At 40.3% G+C, this 24,243-nt stretch overlaps 1 protein-coding gene across 1 annotated transcript; it reads left to right on the top strand.

The window, feature by feature from the left end:
- The first annotated feature begins 205 nt into the window (after positions 1 to 205).
- On the top strand, positions 206 to 24,243 carry LOC139695241 (hemocyte protein-glutamine gamma-glutamyltransferase-like). The gene is made up of 10 exons (XM_071593928.1): positions 206 to 232; positions 2,456 to 2,650; positions 5,438 to 5,566; positions 7,734 to 7,960; positions 9,429 to 9,612; positions 13,829 to 14,083; positions 15,121 to 15,283; positions 21,442 to 21,539; positions 22,648 to 22,817; positions 24,109 to 24,243. The coding sequence occupies exons 1-10, from the start codon at positions 220 to 222 to the stop codon at positions 24,241 to 24,243; spliced, it is 1,569 nt and encodes a 522-aa protein (XP_071450029.1). The 5' UTR covers positions 206 to 219.

Raw genomic sequence — 24,243 nt, 5'->3', positions numbered from 1 at the left:
AAATCTGGTCAATGAATTACTTAAAAAAAACAATTGCATTACTTTTGGAACACACCCTGTAGCTGAGGGCACTAGTAGTTGTTGTTTTGATAGCAGTTCTGCTAAAACCCCAAATGCCAACTTTAATGGCTACTTCGCATGACACTCTTCCTTTATATCCATACATTTTATTTACATGTTACAGGTATTCCTGAAGCTACCGAGATCCAAAAGGCCAAAATGTCATCTGCAGGTAAAGTCTACCACATTAATTATAATACTTTACCGTAGTTAAATTTTAGCAGTTGAGTATACAATTGTAATAACGAAAACGTGTGTCAAAATTGTTAATAATTTAATGGAAAACCAACATTTTTTCAGGTAGATGGTTCACTTAAATGAAGGAGAAGGCGATTCTCCGATTTCATACGTATGTCTTCACTAAAAAAACTATTTTTTTCCGGCAATGCTCATCTATAAACAACCAATATGCTTAAATCAACAGCTTTTATCGTGGTATAGAACAAATGAACGCAAAATTAATGAGAACACATGCGGCACGGTCCGAATTATTATTATTCCTAAAAACACTTCTCCACATTGTACGAACAAAGATCTTTTTACACCTGCTTTTGACACTTGGGCGTATGCCATGTTTGTATGAATAAACTTGGAAATCTAAACATATTAGGAAAATTTGCAAATGAGCTTCGGAATCATTGCAATTTGGGGAACTGTTTCAAATTCTTAAGTCCGCTGACGACCCAAACTTCCTAGTTTACTAATATGAATTCCAATATGCAATAAAAATTGACTTTCTCTCTATTTTAGTAACACGAAATATAAATTCAGTATCGATCACTCACTCATAGATCAAATATCGGTCACTCATACAATTCTTTCGGTCATTTTCTTAGAGGAATGCTACATTAGCAAAGTTTTTCAAAAAATAAAAGTAAATTACAACTTTTGAGATGGCTGCATATCACAACCAGTACCACTTCAAGTCACAACTGACCAATTGGAAATTTATATTTTTCCATCCAAAAAATAATTATGTAAATTTTAACATATGAAAATCCTTTTCAAAAGCATAGTATGTAGATAAAAATTACGTATCTCCCAATATGTTTTAGGAGAAGTATGGGTCTGAAATATATTTTTGCCCAAAAAAATAATTATTATATATGTTTTTTTTTAATTCAGGATAACTTTCATACTCACTCGAACTCCTACAAAAGTTAAAGTTCATTGAAATTAAATTTTTAAGTCCCTCGACGACTGAGTTCATTTCCAGAATTGAGGTCAATCTTAAGGGTTAAAAGCGTGAAGACCTTCCTGCCATAATCAGTCATATCCCATCGTTTGCGTATGTAAAATGAGCGTTGCGGATGCAGTAAAATACCTGCGGGTCACCATTGCATCTGATTTTTCTTGGGGAAAACATACACGCACTATTTGTGGAGGGGCGCTCAGTAAAGGAGGGATTCGTCAAACGCCTAGCCGGAAGGTGTAGCGACGAAAAAGTGAAGACAGATAAATTATTTGGAGAGGGTATGGGATCTATTTTTAAAAAATTGATTCCCAAACTGAAACGGGTACAGAGAAAGGCCACTAGATTCGCGAAAAATTTGTACGAAAGAGCACAAGGCGTCACATATTTAATGCAGAATCTCGGGTGGAAACTTTTAGATATGCGAAGACTCAGGGCTTGATTAAACTTATTACAAAGATATAAAGCAAGTGGTTTTACGCCCGACATTGAAGATATAATTAAGTCCTCTAATTACATTGGCAGGGCCGACAATTTTCATAAAATTAGAGAGTTAGACTGTCGAACTGATAGATTCAAGCATTCGTTTTGCCCACCCACTATTCGCGACAGCAATACTCGCAGAAGGGGGAACACCTAAGAAAATAATATGTGCGCGCTGTCGAAAATAGGGGTATACAAGATTAAATTCCCATAAACACTCTCCAAGTCTGAGGTCCTAACGCCCCCCGCCATGCGCCCTTGTGCCAGGTGGGGTGAAAGTGAATCTACAAATATATAACGTCCATTGAATTTCTGAACTTTCCGTCCGAATGTGTAGAATACTAACGGGTAATAAGTCTCTGAATAGCTAGTGACCTCTTTAGTGAGTTGGTGCCTGCCCTCTTTTAATGTATTTTCCTGTCCTCTTTGTCTAGGCATAGGAATAGCCGCTAACCATGTAATACTCGTAATATGCGTAGGCATGTTGCATGATTGGTGTTCGGTGATCGCGGAGAGCCGGGTGCATCAGGAAGTATAGCGATTATATGTAAAATGGCTGGTTACCTACCACGCCCTGCCACACGTCCTTGCGACAGTGTGCGGGATGTAATGTAGATGTAGATGAACATTTTGATTTCAAATACCTATCACGAACACATTCTTCAACGGAGGCGCTATTTGAGGATATAATGACGGAGCAGAGATCATCTAAACTTTCAGGTTTGACCGTAAGTGGAGTGGACTTCAGGATCAATGAAAACGCCCAGGAGCACCTGACGCAACGCTTCGAGGTGGTGCATCTGAGTGACCCAAGTGTGGTGCTCCGGAGGGGACAATACTTCACCATCGGAGTCCACTTCCGCAACGGCCAGTTCGACCCCTCCCTCCACCAACTGACCATCATCTTCGACCTCAGTGAGTTCATTGTCTCGACGTGGAGAAAATGGCTTTCGCAGTGATTCATTGAACTTGATGTTCACATAACATCTTCTATGACTTCAATTGAACAATTTCAGAGAGTGAAAATCATTCGCCTTGTCCGGATCCCTCAATTTCCGGTCTAGTGCTGTAGCCAGTGAAGCTACCGAGGCGTCCTCTTACACTCTGAAATATTTTGGTGTCTTTAAAGGAACAAGATGTTGTAACGAAATACTTTACATACCTACCGGACATCGAGGGATCCGGGTTTGAATCCCAGTCAAGGCGAATGATTTTTACACTCTGAAATTCTTGCATTGAAATGCATATTAGCGGATGACTCCGTTAACAGTTACTGTTGCAGCATCTCCCGCAATTTCTTGGAATATTCTATGACCTTGAGGCTTTCAGGAATTTTCTGCGGCACGCCTTATATTTTAATAACTTTTCTTATAACGTATGCACACTGCTCTAAAGCACCTCGGATCCTTTCACAGCTCGAGGGAGATTAAATCAGCGGACGAATTCGAACATAACACTTGGCCATATGTTCCACGTTATCATTCATTTATTTTTACAGATTTTATCGGTCATTTGTCAATCATTTTTCCTGAGGTAATCTACCGATCAAGGTAGGTTTTGGATGAACACGACCACCAAATATTTCTCTTGTCTCTCCCAGCAAAAAACAAAACCCAATATCCTTCTCTACATCAAGTCCCTCTTCATCTCTATATACTTCCTTCCACCCTTCATTCCGTCCAAAATCCCTATCCCTTTCCTGCCCTCTCTTCACTTGCCTAATATTCTCCCCTCTATTGGTCTTCAACATTTTATTGCCGATCAATACCCCCTTCATCCTCTTTTCCTGCCTCCATAGGATTTCTCCCAACAAATCTCTCCCCTAGCCCACCATACCAAGTACTTCCTCATTTATTTTTCTTTTGGTTCACTTCATCTTTTCCATCCTTCTCCGCACCCACATTTCAAAAGCCTCCAATCTACGTCAATCATCCTGCTTCAGTGACCACGTTTCCGCGCCGCGCATAACTACTCCTCATATAATAGTTTTGACGAGTCTTTTCTTAACATCCTTACTCAACGTCCCTGTCATCAAATCCCTCCTCCTTGTGAAAGTCTCTTTGCCCAGCGCAATTCTTCCCATTACGTCCCTTATGCGAGGGTGGTACAATAAGTCCTTCGAAAAAGTAGAAAAAACCATTTTGTTTTATTTTTCAACCTAATCTCCTTTCAACTCTATACATTTCTCTAAAAGTTTTTTCCAATTTTTTTAAGCCGTCTAAAAAGTAGGATTTTGGAAGCTCCTCAAACTAGGCATTTGTTTGATCGATTACTTCCTCCTTAGACGTAAACCTTCGTCCGCCAAGCCATTTCTTTAAGTCTGGAACTAATAAATAGTCACTGATGGCCAAATCTGATGAATACGGTGGATTTTGTAATAATTGGAACTTTAACTCCATAATTTTGGCCATCGCAACTGCGCAGGTGTGCACCCTTGTCTTGATGAAAGAGAATCTTTTTCAAAAGAGGACGGTTTTCCTTGCTCAGCCGTTCCAAAAATGACTCTCTTGTTATCGTTGTTCCCTTTTTCAAGTAATCAATGCAGATGATTCCGCGAGCATCCCAAAAGACCGTGGCCACAACCTTACCGGCCGACTTGACCGTCTTCGCCTTCTTTGGAGCCCGTTCGCCTTCAAAAATCCACTGTTTTGACTGTTGCTTTGTCTCTGGAGTGTAGTGGTATATCCACGTTTCGTCAACAGTTATATACCGACGCAGAAACTCATCAGGATTGCGACTGAAAAGCGCCAGAACAACCTCAGAGTCGATCACACGATTGCGTTTCTTCTCCGCTGTGAGTAAACGCGGCACACATCTTGCCTAGAGTTTTTTCACGCCCAATTTCTCGTGCAACATTGAAGCTACTGTACCTTGTGATAGGCCCATGGCTTCTACTATTTCGCGCACTTTGAATTGTCAATCACTTAAAATTATATCGTGGGTTTTGCCAATCGTTTCGGGGGAAGACATTTCCACAGGGCGTCCTGATCTGCATTCATCTTTTGTGGATGTGCGACCACGTTTAAACTCATTCACCCAATTGTAAACAGTTCCAAACACAGGAGCAGATGTGCCATGAACTTCGCCCAACTCAGATTTGATTTCTTTCGGCGTCAACTCTTTCAAATACAAGTGTTTAATTACAGCTCGAAACTCATTTTTAACAATTTTTATAGACAAATTAAAGTTCTTTACTTCAATCGATGACAACAATGAAACTATGTGACGGATACAGCTGAAACTTTAACAGCCGATTAGTTAGGAGAGTTATTTAATGGGACAAATTTATTTTTGATACTACGAGCGCCATCTCTTGGATTTTCTTAGGACTTATCGTACCACCCTTGAACTTGAACTATTTTGGTCCAAAACGCTTCCGAGATACGTAAACTGTTTCACCTGCTCCAGTTTTTGCGCTCCTATTTAAATATTTAGCTTAGCCTGGAAAACGGCATAACCTTTGTTTTATTTAGATTGATTCTCATCCTTTAACTATCGCACTGAATTTCCAATCCACTCAGTAATGCCTGCACCACTTTCGCTGACTATCCACCGTTATCAAACTATGAAAATCAAAATTATGGGCAATGGTACGAACAACTCCCTAGGTGGTGGTCAACTTGGTTTGTTGAGGTATGTTTAGAACATGCTGAGAAATGATTTGGACGCAGAATGTCTGGAGTGTTTCACGAATCTTTTCAGAGCCGGTCAGTGTCCGCCGTAGCCCGTGGTCGCGAGGGGAGGCCCGGCTCGGCCAGAGCGTTGACACCGCCCTGGGGTGGAAGGCGGCCCTCAAGCAGAACAACGGCAACCAAGCGCTCATTCAGGTCGGTTAGTGGGGCATTGATCGCGGGGAATAATTAAAATCATTTTTTTCCATTGTGGTCGGTGTAGTATTTCAGTTGGTAGAGCACTGGGTTACTGACAGGAGGGTCAGAGTTCTCCCCCTCCAGCCAGTTGACCATTTCAGAACGATCACCCCCAATCAAAATTTCATATTTCATTTGATGTATTTACTCAGCATTATTTTCTTTAAACTACTATTTACAGCCATTAAACTTCAGTTCGCATTATTTCCATATGTTCCCATAAAACGATGCAAATGTTATGATTATTTTACATATTAATTAACGCTTTTGTTAATTGTGCTAGGCATAAAACACTGCAGGTCCGCATGTGTTAATGGAATCTTTGCTAAACAGGTGCGAAGTCCATCGACTGCAGCAGTCGGGGAGTGGGTCGTGCACTTCGTGACGTATCGGCGAGGACGAAGACTGGATAAATACACGTATCCGGGGAGATTTTATCTGCTATTCAATCCATGGCATTCAGGTGAGTTCTGTCGATACATAACCGGCACCTACATGAGCATCTTGCCCGCCATAAGGCAAGTAGTTCATGGGTAAGAAGACTAATTATGACGTCCTCCTCGGAGGATTTGATTTGGAGATACTATGTGGACGCCGTTCGTAGGATCGCAAATAGCTAGTGTCAAATACTCTCCATAAATTTGTCGGTTCTCTTATAAACTGAAGGAAGAACCCGATCTGATATTTTCCAAATAAGCTTGTTAATTGAAATATTTTACAATAAGTTGAATATTGCGCTGGGGAACCAACAATATTGACGTTTTTTAATTAAAATATTAATGCACTCATTTTTAGTTGACACAACAATTGAAATAATGTTTTGCAGTTTTTAAAAGTGTTAAAGATTACAATAAGTACATAAATATATAATAAATGTGAAACTCCAATTGCCGTAAACAGTTTACCTTTCTAAACAAAGTAAAACTTAAATTAGTTGGCTAGCGCCACAAGTCAAGAAGGGGTAAAAGGTAAAAAAGGAGAGGATAAGAAAGGTGAATACGAATACGCGTATTTCGGCCACAAAGTAGCCCTCTTCAGTCTTTTTCACCAACCCCCCCCTCCCCCACACATGTAACACTATATATTCTTCCGATTGCCCTTACCCTTTCTCACTTCGACTTGTGTTGTCGTGACGACTAACCTTCAGTACGCTGAAGAGGGCTACTTTGTGGCCGAAATACGCGTATTCGTATTCACCTTTCTTATCCTCTCCTTTTTTACCTTTTACCCCTTCTTGACTTGTGGCGCTTGCCAACTAATTTCATTTTTACTTTGTTTAGAAATGTAAACTGTTTACGGCTATAGGAGTTTCACATTTATTATATATTACTAGCCGTAAGAGCTCATTTCTATCAATCTTACAATAAGTTCCATACCTTTCCAAATTTCTTGTCAGTAGCGAAGTCTTTTTCAAATAAATCGCTTAAATGTTAACAACACAAACGACATACTAATTATTTACGCACAAGTCGGAAAATATACTTCAATTTTCCCTATTTTCTTGAATTTCGCACACACAATGGCACGTGATTCTGGCGTTACGCGCCGAAGAGGAATAAAAACGCCGGAGATTAAATAATCACTTCCAATGTATAATTACATTTCATTAAGATAATATAAAAATAAAATTATAATAAATTATTTCTAGTTATTCCAAGATTCATCATTTCTTAGCTTTCCTTTCAATTGAAGTATTTATTCTAGCCTTATTAAGATTTAATTATTTCAATAGAGCAATTTATTTCGCTTTATTTCATTATATTTTGCCGAGACGTGATAATTGCTATTAGAATCATTAGGCTATGGAAATATTATCAATTGATAACGGATGCAATTACTGATTCAGTACTAGTATTGGTGCGGAATGATTTCCAGTCAAGATTTAAGACCATATAATATAGGAAGCCATACTAAACCAAACCAAAAACATTAACAGGAATCCTCTCATAAGCTTACTTGAAGATATGCATTTAAGCAACACACCATATCAATCGAGTTAAATGTTCGCTGGTAATCAAGGAAGGTCTTGGTGAATGTCCCTCCGACCGCAGTCAATTTCCCACTCGTTGGCAACATTGGTGCGTCATGTCATTTTGGTGCTATTGCGCGCTCTCTTCTCTTGTCCTCAGCCGATCAAGTGCACATGCCCGAGGAGCAGCTTCTGGATGAATACGTGTACAATGACGTAGGGAAGCTGTATCAAAGGAATGGTGAAGAGATAATTGGTCAGCATTGGATATACGGCCAGTTCGACAAGTCCGCCATCTTGGCAGCCATCAAAGTGCTGGAGTTAAGTGACCTCACACCACAAGAGCGCGGCAATCCAGTCGCAGTGTCAAGGGCCATCACTTATATGGTAAGAGATCGTGCTAAAATTTAAAAAATACAGCTTCCCAAACAAAAAAAAATAAGAACAGGAAAAAACAAACACTTTTGTCATTAAAGAATACTCTCATTCAAAACATTTACGAGGGTAGGTTGAACACTAATGCACACATACTTGTAGACCACAAACAAAATGACCTTCAGAAGTACTCCTGGTGGCATGTGGAAGTAACATTCCACCTCAACACGCATGCGCATGTTTGAGGTTGTCACATTCATACAGTGCATTTTGAGAAGCGGAAGTATAGAGATGTGTTCTAGTGATATGTCAACGCGAGTTAAACAGCGTGCTTTTATCGAATTTTTAACTGTTGAAAAAGGGACGCCCTACTGATATTCGTCGTCGTTTGAAGGCTGTTTATGGTGACGATACTGTTCATAGGTCTACTGTAAATCGATGGGTAGTAAAATGTCGTGGTTGCGAGCCTGGAAAAGCCATAATTGTTGATGAAACACGCAGCGGACGTCCGATCACTGCCACACGCGATAAACATCGCATACTCGTCGAAGATTTGATTCAAAATGACAGGCTAATCACTCAAAAGCGGATCGAAACCCTTTTGGAATATCCAAGGACCGTGTCGGCTTCATCACTGAACAATTGGGATACTGTAAATCTGTGCACGATGGGTACCCCGCCGTCTCACAGACGAGAACAAGCAAAACCCTCCTTATTCCTTCAATCTTGCGTCTTGCGATTTTTACATTATTCCTCAACTCAAGAGACACCTCAAGGGTTTACAATTACACCTCGGATGATGAGGTGAAGGGCACACATTCGATAACAGTACGTTGTTTAACTTGCGTTGACATAGCACTAGAACAAGTCTCCATACAAATGATTCTCAAAATGCACTGGATGCATGTAACGACCTACAACATGCGCATGCGTGTCGAGGTGGAATGTAACTTCCACATGCCAGCAGGAGTGCTTCTCATGGTAATTTTGTATATGTTCTACAAGCATGTGTGCATTAGTTTTCAGCCTATCCTCGTACATTAGCCGAACACGGTGACGGTGCGGTGTAGTCTCCCAGAGTTCGCGGGTTCGAGTCCCGCCGATGTGGGTTTTTCACCTCCACACATGGCATTAATGTTTGTGATTGTCTTTATTGTACGTAATATATAAGGATTAAGTGGAAGAATGGACTTTGATATCTCCATCTCGCCCTAAGAGAGTCAATAAATAAATAAAAGAAATAAATGAAGTACATGAATCAATTGTTTTCTATACGGAAGAAGACTCAATATTCACTTCAATCTTCTCGTGCCTCCAATACGCGTAATCAATCGTCTTCCCAGCATCCATTGAATCAACGCGATTGGGGGAGTAAGGGTGAATGTCAGTTATTTCGTGGATGACCGCTCACCTGCTGCACAACGATGCCGTGTGAACGTACAGACACGCATATCATGATTTCGCTCTTCTTCGATTCAAGGCAAACTCAACTGAGAACGAAAACGGCATCCTGGAGGGCTATTGGACGTCGGATGAGTACCCGCAGCCGAGCACCAGGCCTTGGGAGTGGACCTCCAGCCTCCAAATCCTCGAGCAGTACGTCCGCACCGGCCGCCCCGTCAAATACGGACAATGCTGGGTTTTCGCCGCAGTCGTCAACACGGGTAATTCGGCAAATCCCACTCTCATTTTCGTTCCCATCCATCGAGGAAATCTGAAACACGGTAGGCTGTTTAGTCCACCTGACGTTTGCGAACGTATACGAGGTGTGTCCAATATATACGCGGTCTGAGGCCATAAAAACTTTATTTTGCAGAATACACGAGGGGGGACACCAAAATAACAGGAATCTTGCTATAGAATCTTTATTTCTCAATATATTTACCTTCAATTTTGATCATTTTCAAAGTATTACTCATTGACCACAATGTACTCTTCCAAAAGATGCTTTCATTGTTCGAAACATTTCTGAAATTCATTTATCGGGATATCCTTTAGGCCTTCTACCTATTTTTGTTTTACCTCCTCCACAGTGTCAAAACGCTTTCCTTTCGTGTCCCTTTTTGAGTTTGGGGAACAAAAAGAAGTCACAGGGAGCTAAATCCGGTGAGTAGGGGGGGTGGAAAATCGATGTCATGCCGTTTTTTGTCAAAAATAGCATCACGGAGAGGGAGTAATGAGCCGGCGAGTGAGATGGCGAGAGACAAATTTGGCTGCAACCCTTTTCATATGCAAATCTTCAGATAGAATCCTCTGAAATGAACTCCATGACACTCCAGACATCTCACAGAGTTGATCAATGGTTCTGCGACGGTCCTCACGAATGAGGGCATTGATTTTGTCGACGTTTTCGTCAGTTCTTGATGTTGAAGGGCGGCCTGAACAGGGTTGGTCTTCAATTGGCATTTCCCCAGTTTTAAAACCTGTAAACCACTCGTAGACTCTGGTTTTGCTTAGGGCAGCTTCCCCATAAGCAGTTTTGAGCATTACCATAGTTTTAAGGTTTTAGACGAAGAAATAATTTCCGTAGTAGTAGTTAACTGCCGAAGTTTAAAAAATAAGATACAGGAATTTCACCACGTCATTCGTAGCACAGAGTCAGATATCATTATAGGAACTGAAAGTTGGTTAGCAGATGTCATCGCAGACAGCGAAATATTTCCCAAATCCTTCATAGTTCATAGAAACGAGAGACAGAATAGAGGCGGGGGAGGAGTGTTTATTGCGGTTAAAAACTAGCGTCAGTAGCGCTGAGTTATTTCCTGATAACTGCATAGAATGAGTCTGGTGCTCAGTAAAAATACCCAGGGCGAAAAGAATAAATGTCTGTGCGTATCATAGACCACCCCCTGCTGGCGTTAACTCAATACTCGATCTAGAAAGGCAGATGAAAAGCTTTACCTCCCACATTAAAATGAGCATAGATTAATAATCGGTGGCGATTTTAATGTTCCCACAGTGGATTGGGATTCGTACAGTTTCATAAATGGAGGTAAAGACAAGGATTTATGCGAGTCCCTCTTATTGACTTTCATCTCAAATTCCCTAAATCAATTAGTCACTTCACCAACAAGGGGGAAGAACATTCTTGATCTATTAGCTACTAATATACCCGAAAAGGTCTTCAATGTAGGAGTTATTGATAGAATCAGTGATCACAGGGCTGTAAACGATAAATTTTCCCTAAGCGTAGAAAAAGTTACCAAACCTAAGAGAAAGATTTATTTATTCAATAAAGCTGACTATGATGGCTTAAAATGTGATTTAAACTATTCCTTTCTTAGATTTGACGGATTAAGCAAAACCAGGAGTGTCGAGGATACCTGGAATAATTTTCTTGCGATAACACGTGCAGCAATACAGAGATTCATACCTAGTAAATATATAAGAGAGAATAAGGAACCCCGTTGGTACAACTCTGAAGCACGGAAATCACTAAGATGGCAAAAAAATTAGGCGAACATATAAACGATAACCCAAAGAAGTTTTGGTGCTACGTGCAGGGAAGTGCAGGGAAAAAAAGTCCACCGTAAACTCATTGAACAAATAAAAGGGGGATAAAGTAACTAGAAGTTTAGATAAAGCCAGCATATTAAACTCATTCTTCCACAGTTTTTTCAACAAATGCTCCCAGAAAATACCAGAGAATCTTCCGAAAACATTTCTGCAGCCAATGCAAGGAATCGACTTTTCCTCCCGCGGAATAGAGTTCCTCCTTAAAAACATCGACCCCAACAAATCTCCGGGACCTGATGAGATACCGGCTCGCATGTATAAAGAACTGTCGTCTGAAATTGCCCCTTATCTTAATATAATATTTAAGAAATCATTAGCAGAAGAAAGCGTGCCAAGCGGTTGGAAGATAGCTTCTGTAACGGCCATATTTACAAACGGAGACCGGGAGAACACCAGTAATTATAGGCCAATATCGCTCACCTCCATCTCCTGTAAGATTCTTGAGCACATCATTGTTAGTTCCATAATGAGGTACCTCGATAGCCAAGATTTATTGATAAATAACCAACAAGGGTTCCGTAAAGGTAGATCCTGCGAAACACAACTCGCACTCTTTGTTCATGATATAATGCATTCCGGTGAAAGTAATATTCCAGTTGATGTGATATTCCTAGATTTTAAAAAAGATTTGGTTAAGTCCCTCATTTCCAGTTACTCGCGAAGTTGGAAACTTATGGAATACACGGGAGTACTATATGCTGGATTAGACCATTTTTTAAAAATCGCGTTCAAACAGTCGTCCTGGACGGCGTATCATCCGATACTGTCAAGGTCACGGCGGGTGTACCACAGGGAAATGTCATAGGCCCCCTATTGTTTCTTATTTACATAAATGACCTCAGTACCGTGGTTTTTAGCAGGCTCCGTCTTTTTGCTGACGATGCGGTGATTAATGGGGACATTCGAAGTCGCGAAGACTTCGCGAGTCTCTTTAGCTAACGACCTAAATGCAATCCAGACTTGGTCTGATACATGGCAATTGGAATTAAATTTGAAAAAATGCGTAGTAATACATTTTTGGGAAAGGGGTAATTCCCTCCCATTTAGTTTTAAAGTGAAACAAAGAGAAATCGCGAGGGTAGATTCCTTTAAATACTTGGGTGTAACAATTTCTCACGATCTGTCCTGGGGAAAGCACATACGAGAAATATGCGGTCGTGCTAAATAAACTTGGGATTTGTAAAAGGAGTGCTGGGTAAATGTGACGAAAAAGTGAAGGAACGATGTTTTCTTGTCCTATTCGGGCCCCACCTAGAGTATACTGCCAGTATATGGGATCCTCAAGAGATAAATTTGATTTCGAAATTAGATCGAATTTAGCGGAGGGGGGCCAGATTTGTCAAACAAATCTTTGGCTTGGCTCGGGAAATGATTTCCCACTCCGTACGCGGATACATATGATTTTTACGTGCATTTGTACTATGCCAGTCTTCTGGTTTAGGCAGGTTTTAGACGGACTCAACAACAAGTCCAGACAGCTACATTTCTAATCCCCATTTAACATGGTACAACGTGACACCATACACTACAATACACGCTCTTTATTCCCACACATTTTCTGCCATCCTCAATTCCACCAAAAATGATATTTCTCCCCATCCCCTTGCTTGCTTAACATTGTCCCTTCTATTAATATATCAGTACTAACTACGGCCAACCAATTAAATATTTGGGGTTTTTTCTAACACCACGCCTTTCATGGGGTGCAGATATCAGAACAATATGCGGATCCGCTTTAAAGAAACTCGGCTTCATTGAACGGGCGGTGGAACGGGCGGGACGGAACACCAGTGTGATAGGTTTCTTAGGGGATTTAGGCTGGGAGCCAGTTGAAGTACGGAGAGAACAAGCGAGACAGACTTTAAGAAAGGTTCAGAACAAACGAGTTTAACTATGACACTGAAGGAATTATAATGGCCCCACACAACTTGATAGATCAGACCACAAGGATAAAATAAGGGAGATATATTCCTGTTCAGAGAGATACAAATACTCATTCTTTCCCCGAACAATCGGGAATATTAATATTAAGAAACCAAAGTCACCTAAGAAATATTGAAAACACTGAATTTACAAGTCGGAAAAAAGTAGACATTGCAAGGCTATTAGGTGTATTTGTAGGGGCATGTGTATGTTAGTTGGTAGTTTGAGTGTTTGCATGTTTCTGGGGTATAAGTGTTCCTGCATGAATGTATACCATGTTTTGCTTGTGGATTGTATAAATTTGTGGCTTTTGCATGCAGTTTTTTTTTCTTTCTTAATTAAGGGTGGTGTCCTAACACCCCCCACCAAACGCCCTTGCGGCGGCTTGCGGGGTATTATAAGTAGATGTAGATTTTATTGTTTTCCCGATGTCCCAATCAGTGTGCCGCACCCTCGGGATGCCCACGCGTACCGTGACGACGATAGACAGCGCCCATGACCACAATCGCGATTTGGCCCTCTCCGTGTTCTACGACGAGCACCACCAGAAGATGCTGCATCCGATCTACAACAGCGGTTTGGACCAGGAGTGGTCGTTCCACGTGTGGAACGAGACGTGGATGCAGCGACCCGATCTCCCCCTCGGCTACGGCGGATGGCAGGCCATCGACGGTACGCCCCAAGGACTGAGCGAAGGTCAGTTAATCCTCGAAGATATAACACGCAGGTTCTATTTTCTACCGTAATATAATGCGATCCATACATGTATTTTCGTTTTTGCATAGGACAGGAGAGAGAGGAGAAAATTTTAATGTCCAGATTCAGGAACGAATGCAAATGCAACCTCCAAAGGGTAGAATGGTTTACTAGCATTCTTGCACTATTATCTGCTCTGACCAACAAGTGTCTTGTCATTAGAGCGCACACCACTTGATAGTTTACTTTTTACTGCCAAAATCCTCTTCGTCTTGCGTTCATGATAATATTAGGATAGGCTGAAAACTAATGCAGAGATGCTTGTAGACCACAAACAAAATGACCCTCAGAAGCACTCGTTGTGGAATGTGGAAGTAGCATTCTCCTTAAATACGAATGCGCAAGTTTGAGGTCGTTACATTCATTCAGTTTATTTTGAGAAGCGGGAGTATGGGGACGTATTCCAATATGATTTGCGATACGCTTTTGAGTGATTCGCCGGTCATTTTGAATCAAATCTTAGACTGGTTTGCGTTGTTCATCGTCTGTGGCAGTGATCGGACGTCCGCTGCGTGTTTCATCAACAATTACGGCTTTTCCAGGCTCGCAACCACGAAATTTTACTACCCATCGATTAACAGTAGACCTATCAACAGCATTGTCACAATAAATGGCCTTTAAACGACGATGAACCTCGCCATAGCACTAGAACACGTCTCCATACTTCTGCTTCTCAAAATACACTGGGTGAATGTAACGACCTCAAACCTGCGCGTGCGTGTTGAGGGGAAATGTTACTTCCACATTCCACCAGGAGTTCTTCTGAAATTCATTTTTTTTGTGGTCTACAAGCATGTGTGGATTTAAATTTTAATTTCTATTTTAATACCTAGAGGAAATGTCGCAAACAGTCAATCCTTGTTACAAACCTTATTGCGATTTGTTAGTATTTTAAGTTAAAAGTCCCTTTTTGAACACAATGTTCTTCATAATATTTTTTCTGCAGCGATTTCCATTTTTCTCTCTGAAATCCCCAGGGAAGTACCAGTGCGGCCCGGCCTCCGTGGAGGCGATTAGGAAAGGCCAAGTGGGGTTGCTGTACAACGTGGGGGACTTCATCGCGGCCACCAACGCTGAACACATTACCTGGAAGCGACAGCCCAACGGAGAGTACAGGATAATAAAGGTGTTGACGAACAAGTAAGTGAGATAAGAGGGAACAATCATTCTCACCCCCAATCGACATCTCCACCAGGGATCCTGGGCACCCGTGGATCGACTGACGAGTCACGCAGACCGGAGAATTTTGAACTCGTTTCGACATGTGGTAGTGCGACATTTCTACTACTCCGATCATGGCCGTCAGGCTTGGAAAGATAAAACAAAATGGAGATTTGTCTAAAGCTTCTAACATCTAAAACCATTTCTGTCCAATGTATGTACACCCTGAGGTAAACATAAATAGGAATAAACAAAATGCACAAAAAAGTAAGACAAACAGTGCCCACGGAAAAATAAAATACATTAATTTCATTGGTAAAGTATCCCGAATAAAATTTCAATATTCTCCTGAAATAAGAGAGATGACTTCACCGAGCGAAGACCCAAAAACCCCATTTTCCTATTATAATTTCCAGCAAAACATGAATGTTCTCTGTACCATATAAAAAATAATCTATTATCTGTTAGATAATTATATGCACACGTTGATTGTTTCCTCATGCTGTAAAATTATATCCCAACGGCAAAAGAAGGCGATCGTGTCTAAAAGTCCCCGTTCTATGTACAGTAATATAATGACTGAAGTCTAAGAAGTTTTTTCATATAACTGAAATGGAATTTGAAAAAGAGTGTTTCGAAATTTAATTACCACAAGGCAAATTCAAGCTGTCAATTTCACGCTGAACCCTAAATTTTGCTGTTGTATACGTTAGATTGCTATTGAGAGATTGTATGATAGACTGATATATCTATTAAGGAATGTTCATTCTGCGATATCTCTTTGGACTGATCAAAATGATTTTTTTGAAAACGCTGGAATGCCACAGAGAAGATCGAAAGCTCAAACTTTCTAGCATGTGAGTGTCCTTTTCTATTATCTATTTTATCTTTACGATCTATTGTGCCGCCCAAATGTTATTTATACGCGTATGATGTATATATATATAAAGATATATATATATATATATGTATATATATATATATATATATATATATATATATATATATATATATATATATATATATATATATATATGTATATATATCTTTATATATATATATATATATATGTATATATATATCTTTATATATATATAAACATATGTTTATATATATTATTATTTATTATTAGGTAATCTACCGGTTAAGGTAGGTTTTTGGATGGACATAATTACTAATGAAATAATTTGTGGCCCCTAGCAAAACACAACATCCTACTCTACATCAGGTCCCTCTTCAGCTCTGAGTACTTTCTTCCTCCCTTCATCCTGTCCAACATCCCTATCCTATTCCTTCCCTTTCCTCGTATGCCTAACGTTCTCCCCTCTGATTACAGCATGCCGTCTGTGGAACTCTCTCCGAAATGACATAAAAAACTCTTTATCGACAACAGCATTTAGAGGAGCACTTCACAAGTTCATTTTCCTAAGGTATTTAACTTAACCAGTATACCCTCCGTCATTTCACTCAGCTGCTATACAGATCACTGGGTCTACTTTTTTGTCTGCTTTTTTGTTTTGTCATCTCAAGCGGTAGGAGTTTGCATCAATATTTTTAGAAATATTACGCTTCTCAATACTCCGCATGTGTTGTCAATGTACGAGGGTCATCCGGAAAGTAGTACCCGTTCGTGAAATAAAGACACAAAAGTAAATATTAACAAACATAAAAAATTTTATTTGAAAGAGGATACTTTAAACTACTTCTCAACATAATCTCCAAGCAAATTAAGGCATTTGTCATAACGTGTGACAAGTTTCTGTATTCCTGCTGCATAGTCCTTCGCCGCCAGCTCATTGAGATACGCGAGGGACCCATCTTGCACAAATTTTTGCATAATGCAGATGGTGTTTAACAATTTCATGAACAATTGTTCGAGAAACATTGGGAAAATGCTCACAGATGTCATCAATTGTGACGCGCCGATCGTTCCTCACGAATTCGTCAACTGAGCTCACCAGTTGGTCTGTAATGACAGACGGTCTCCCCGAACGCTCATCGTCGTGTGTGTTCCCCCTCCCCATGTTGAAGTTGCGACACCACCGCCGAACAGACGACTCGTCCATTACATTGTCTCCATACACCTCCTTTAATTGGCGATGAATATCACATGGGCGAACGTTTCTTGCATTGAGGAATTTAATCACTGCCCTCACTTCACAACTGGCGGCGTTCTCAATTTTTTTAAACATTGTAAACAATCACAGAAACAACACAGGCAATGCTAGCGTCACGCAACTTGGCTCAGAGAAGGCAGACAAGCCACTGAAGCTATCTGACCTCGTCCAGCGGCTACTCGCGTCGTCAGCACTTCATGCGGCACGAACGGGTACTACTTTCCGGATGACCCTCGTATTTGATTTCTCCAATTCAATTTCAGTAACATAATAATATATGTACTCTGTAAAAATGGTTGTTACAATGTACATGTATCTTTCCTCTAATTAATAGGGTTTTCGCAGGTTTTTCACACCTCCCTTCTCTTCGTGGGTGTTTTTCCTGCGGGGGTTATTACTAGTTGAGAAATGCCACGCTCTCCCTAGCTTTTCCAAAAAACCTTATTCTTTGCTTAGACTTTCCTCATTTTATTGTTCTCTATCTTCACTGTCATTTAATTTGAGTATGTGTAGGTGTATTCTTGATTTATATATGCAAATGTATGTAAGTAAGGGTGTATATGCGCGTAATTATGTATGTATTTATGTATGTGTATGCATGCATGTATGTATGTTTATGTGTGTATGTGTGCAGGAATGTGTGTGTGGATAAGTATGTATATGTGTAAGTATGTGTATGCATACAGGGTTCGTCCGGAAAATAAGTGTACTGAACTCAGGAAAAAAAATTTATTACACTTTTACATATCTTAAGCTAATATTCCTCAAAATAGGACCCTTGTGAGTCGATACACTTGTTCCAGCGGCGTTCCCATTCCTGGAACGCTCCCGCGAAGGCATCATCGGGAACCTCTCGAAGACTCGTCGTCGACCTCTTCTCTGCCCTCCACGAACATCTTGTGCCACCATAAATCATGTTTCTGGACATGGATGGCTCTCCGTAAGCCTGGTTAATCATACCGACAGTTTCGGTAGACGATTTCCCAAGCTTTACCGCAAATTTGATGGAATGACGCTGCTCCAAAAACTTTGGCATCGCGTTCCGTGACGTGGGTCGAGCGTGGAGGTTCGCGTTAACAAAGCTCCTCACTACACCACAGCTCAGAGCCGACTGCCTTTTTCAGCGTCGCTTGCCAACATAACCCCCTCCAATCGCAGCCCGTCAGAGCGGTGCTGGGCGCGCCTGGAACGGCGCGCCCAGCCCAGGAGTCAGTACACTTATTTTCCGGACGAACCCTGTATATGTATGAATGTGTGTGTGTGCGCGTGTGTATGTGTGTGTGCGTGAGTGTGTATGTGTATATATATATATCTATATATATATATATATATATATATATATATATATATATATATATATATATATATATATATATATATATATATACTTCTTTTTTCTTTTCGATGTGCAAATCTGTGCTAAATGAATTTATGTCTGTCAATATGTATTTATGTGTGCATATGAATGCAACTATAAGTTTAATGTTTAATATAATATGTATACGACGATAGGTTAAATGAAATAAGGGACCATTTGGTCTCAATTTCGCCCTAATAAAGACCTCTATCTATCTATCTATTACAGTCTTCAACATCCCGCTGCCGGTCAATACCCCCTTCTTCCACTTTTCCTGCCTCCATAGGATTTCTCCCAACAACCCCTCTCTTCGCCCACCATACCAAGTACTTCCTCATTTGTTTTATTCTCTGTCCATTTCACCCTCTCCATTCTTCTCCACACCCACATTTCAAAAGCCTCCAGTCTACGTCCATCCGCCTGCTTCAAAGACCACGTTTCCGCGCCGTACATAGCTACGCTCCATATCAAAGTTTTTACGAGTCTTTTCTTAATATCCTTACTCAACGTCCCTCTCATCAACTCCCTCCTCCTCGTGAAAGCCTCTTTGCCTAGCGCAATTCTTCTCCTTACGTCCCTACTACTTTGGCCGTGTTGGTCCAAAACACTTCCGAGATACGTAAACTGTTCTACCTGCTCTATTTTTTGCCCTCCTATTTTAATGTTTAGCTTAACCTTTTTCTTTGTAGAGAACCGCATAACCTTTGTTTTATTAATATTGATTCTCATCCCGTACCTGTCGTACTGAATTTCCAATTCACTAAGCAACGCTTGCAGCCCTTTGGCTGACTGACAAACTAAAGCTTGGCCATCAGCAAACCTAACTGATTTTACGAATTCCCCGCTCACCTTCATTCCTACCTCCAGTTCTTCCCATGCCTCTTTAATCATTTCCTCTGCATACAGGTTGAACAGCAACGGTGACAATGGGCAACCCTGCCTTACACCTCTTACTAACAGTGCTCATTGGGACTCCCCGTTCCCCAATAGGACCTGAGCAGTCTGAGACATATAAAAGTTGCGGATTAGCATCCGTTCCCTCCAATGACCGTGAGCTCCTGAAGTGTTTTGCATGCAATTCTGCGGTGATTTTACTCGTAGTCTTGCCTCAAGTAGAGCTCTCTTAAATGATACAATTGAAGGAGCTTGGGGATCGAGATGGTGCGGGGGCTAACGTATTGGCTTCCCACCCTGAGGGCGCGGGTTCAACTCCCGGTGGTGTTGAATATTTTTCAGAGGTATCGCGATCCCTACTTGGGGTGCTTTGTGGAGGGCACTTTGAGTGAGTACGCCGTCCGTTGGATGGGACGTTAAACTGCGGACCCCTTGGCGCCTTAAAAAGTAGGCTAATGCCGACGCCGGGTTTCTCTCCACCCTTCATCCTTTCCTATCCATCCCCTATGGCGCAAATGACCTCAGCTGTCGGTCGCCTCCCCTCAAAACTACTACTATGGAGAAGGTGAAATGGACAGAGAAGAAAACAAACGAGGAAGTACTTGGTATGGTGGGCGAAGAGAGGGTTTTGCTGGGAGCAATCCTATGGAGGCAGGAAAAGTGGCTGAAGGGGGTATTGACCGGCAGCGGGATGTTGAAGACTAATAGAGGGGAGAACGTTAGGCATTCGAGGAAAGGGAAGGAACAGGATAGGGATATTGGACGGGATGAAGGGAGGAAGAAAGTACTCAGAGCATATTGAAATGTAATGAAATAATTGACTTTGTAATTCCACACACTTTTTTTAGAATTACAAAGTCAATTATTTCATTACATTTCAATATGTTATGCAAATTCCACAAAGTTACGCCTGAGACAACAAACAACAAAGTACTCAGAGCTAAAAAGGGACCTGATGTAAAGTAGGAGGTTGTGTGTTGCTAGGGGTCACAAATTATTAAATTAGTAATTATGTCCATCCAAAAACCTACCTTAACCGGTAGATTACCTAATAATAATAATAATATGCAAATTTATATATACATAAATACAGATATATGTATGAACGGGCACGCTGGAGGAAGTAATGGTTGGTTGGAAGTAGGTGTAATGAGGTAAAGTAGGAAAAATGGAACCAAAGATTTATATTAACGGCTGTATTGGTATTTAGAACCAGTCAAAATACTACTTTCATATTCAAAATCTTAAAAAAATACAAATTCAATCCATCCCAAATCCAAAAACTTAATGTTATACTACCACCAAAAGTATTATAAATGCGTGGTAATTTGTCCTCGAACGATAATCTGGTGTACTGATTTGGCTGAGCAACTAACAAAAAAATAAATGAAAATAATGTCATTTTTTAGGGGATTTTTTGGGTTTCGTCACCGTCAAGAAAATGTATAAAATAGCCATTGAGTATTATTTTCATTTCTTTCAGCTCTACCTAAAAATTGTTCAATGTTTACAGGCCCTAAAGGAAAAGTCATTAGCTTTGATAAATAACGGAAACGGCATATTCTACTTTTAATAATACTATAATAATTGCATGATCTTCAGTGATTGGTTAAAACAAAATATGTTACATAATCCGTGTGTGAGTAAATTGTAAAATTGTATGTCTTTATTAAAACCGTTAACCATCTCTCCCTTTTCCACGCCTTCTAGTGAAATATATTTAAAGCATGAATAAACATCGTGTAAAAGTACTCAATTACAATTCACAGGTACGGGACAGCCATGTATACCAAACAGCCGTACACATTCGACCCCAATGGTGACACTGACAGGGCGAATATTATACATCGATACAAGTATCCTGAAGGTAAGTAACTTTACACATTTTCTTTTTCACTCGAAAGTAATGTCCGAAAAAGACTTGCACAAAGGCCATTAATAGAATCGGCAGGGAAAGTTGTTCTCATAGAATAACGATAATTGACGCCAGCTACACTGTGATGACAAAATAAATTGGACACGTTCTGCGAGACTGACTAAGTAACGATTAATAATCCGCGAATCGAACTGACTTTATGGATTCCCCGCCAACTTTCACTCCCAACTTCAACCCTTCTGCCCATTACCTCCGTCAGTACGTATTTTTGAAAAGAACAGGTGGTAATGGACATTGCTTTTCTTACTCTACCAGTTGGTACTACCCTCTCTATACGCTAACCGCACATATTCTCAATTGATTACTTAATTGGTTAAGAGCATCGACCCAGCAAGTGGAAAGATCCTCGGTTGAAGTCCCGTTCGAGGATACTTTTCGGAAAAATTAGGATGGAACCACTAGTCGACCGTCGGGTTAAATACAGTTAGAATTCCCTGCGTAAATTTGAGGTATGTTACTTATCTGAAGATCTTAAAGACATATTACAGACCCCCTTACTTACTATGGAAGATCAGATCATCAACGTTTAATCAGGGAACGTCATCACCTGATGATGACGTTCAACGTCGAAACCTGGGTCGTCTTTTTAAATAAGGTGTGTGAAATTACGAGGTCAATAATTTCATTTCATTTCAATATCCCTATCTTATTCCTGCCAATACCTCGTTTTCCTAATATTCTTCCCTCTATCACAGTCTTCAACATCCCATTTACAATCAATATGCTCTACATCCATCTTTCTTGCCAACTTCGGATTTTTCCGAGCAATTTCCTCTCCTCCCCCACCGTACCTAGCACTTCCTCGTTTGTTTCCCTTTCTACCCACTTAACCTTCTCCATGCCTAGCACTTCCTCGTTTGTTTCCCTTTCTGTCCACTTAACCATCTCCATCCTTCTCCACACCCACATTATCTCAAAAGTCTCAAATCTACGCCTATCCTCCGGCTTCGATGACCATGTTCCCGCGTCCATATCAAAGTTTTGACGAGCCTTTCCTTAATATCCTCACTATGATGCATAATTGTGTTCATCCCACAAGGATCCCTCAGCGAGCGGATATTCCTGATGAATGCCGTGAATCAGCTTCCCCTTGCGAGGACCATTTATAACGTCCGCCGAGAATCGTGGGCGAACGACATAGAGGTCAAGTTGGCCGAAATATCTTACGTCACGCTCGGCCAGGAACTGAAGATCCCCTTCAGAATAAAGGTATGTTGACCCTTCTCCTTTTTACCATTTTTCTTCCCACGGCACTATACCATATGAGATGATTCTGTTTTTAATAACTCATGTCGATGATCGCGAGATGTCCGATTGAGCTGTGGTTGAAATCCTCGAGGTTGTTCACCAGCGGATACTACATAATAAGCATCATACTTAAAGTCGTTTACATTCTTCTTTCATAAGAAGGCATTAAGCCTAATTTTTAAAGTAAAGGGTGGGGAAACATAACTTCCTTTTTTAATATAAACTTCCACTTTATAAAAAGGAAGTTATGTTCAATGGCATTACTTTCGGAATGCACTCTGTACATGCACTTTCAGTAAAATAAAGACCTAGACACAGCAAGTATCAATTGCCATGCCATTACAATCGCATGGATCATTTTGCTCACTTAGAAATGCACCTGCTTCAAAGGGACTTTTAAAATTAAATATCGCTTAAAATAACTTACTACACAAACATTTTTCATTTCAAATGACAGTATCATGTCCTCATTGATTTTAAAACCAATGGTTTCAGCGTTTTGAAGACGACATACTATTCCACTTCATTTGCACTGATTCCAGCTCAAATATTCAAAATCCACACCATCGGTGAAACGCAAAGTAAAAACACTGGACTAGGTTGATAGAGTTGTTTGAATGAATGTAGGTTTAATGACCTATCATATTTGTTAGAAATACATTTAACCATTTCGGCAGTCCAATGCTTTTAAAATGAACATGGAAAAATAAGAGAAACCAAAGATATGAAATCGAGTTCTAATATAGATCCAGGTTGCGCGCGAATAAGCCTATCCTAAACTATTAGCAATCATCTACATCGACATAATACTTCAAATTAAAATCATGACAAACCTGTCTCTAGTTTTTCAAATTAATTGGCATTTAAAAAAAAATATATATATATATATATAATATATATATATAATATATATATATATATATTAATCCATAGCCCTTTAGTACGTACCTTTTTTCAACAATTAGTCCCAACGTTGAAACGAAATTTCGTACACTGAATGGATTTTTGGCGACTAGTCATTCGTCTGAGCAAGTTTCGGCGAATTAAATGCTCACATAATAGCCAAAATAAGTATCTTAAAATCGTGAACCACTTAGACAGTGAAGATGGAGACCGCAAATTAAAATATTGACCATAAAGTTCTTGATCGCCAAAACCATTTCACAACCTGAAAAAACAAAGAGCATGTCCATATAATTAAGTTCATGTTGGAGAGTGAATTTCATTGATGATGTAATTTTAAACATTTCAGAACAAATCTAACGAAAGCCATGAGGTCAAGGCGGCTATTGCAGCTGTTAGCATGTTTTACAATGGATTGCAAGGTCATTTCCTGCACCGAGTGGAAAGAACATATCACTTGGCGCCTGGTCGAGGTAAGTTCTAA

Source organism: Hetaerina americana, unplaced genomic scaffold (genome assembly GCF_022747635.1).
Source record: "Hetaerina americana unplaced genomic scaffold, ioHetAmer1.1.p SCAF_6, whole genome shotgun sequence".
In the NCBI taxonomy this organism is placed as follows: domain Eukaryota; kingdom Metazoa; phylum Arthropoda; class Insecta; order Odonata; family Calopterygidae; genus Hetaerina; species Hetaerina americana.
The sequence above is the reverse complement of the archived record's forward strand: the minus strand, read 5'-3'. Positions and strand labels throughout refer to the sequence as shown.

Excerpts from the sequence above, each read along its gene's own strand:
- LOC139695241 (XM_071593928.1), top strand. Across the intron at positions 15,284-21,441 it reads ATAAAGGTGTTGACGAACAA|GTACGGGACAGCCATGTATA; the intron begins GTAAGTGAGATA and ends TACAATTCACAG. Across the intron at positions 22,818-24,108 it reads AGATCCCCTTCAGAATAAAG|AACAAATCTAACGAAAGCCA; the intron begins GTATGTTGACCC and ends TAAACATTTCAG.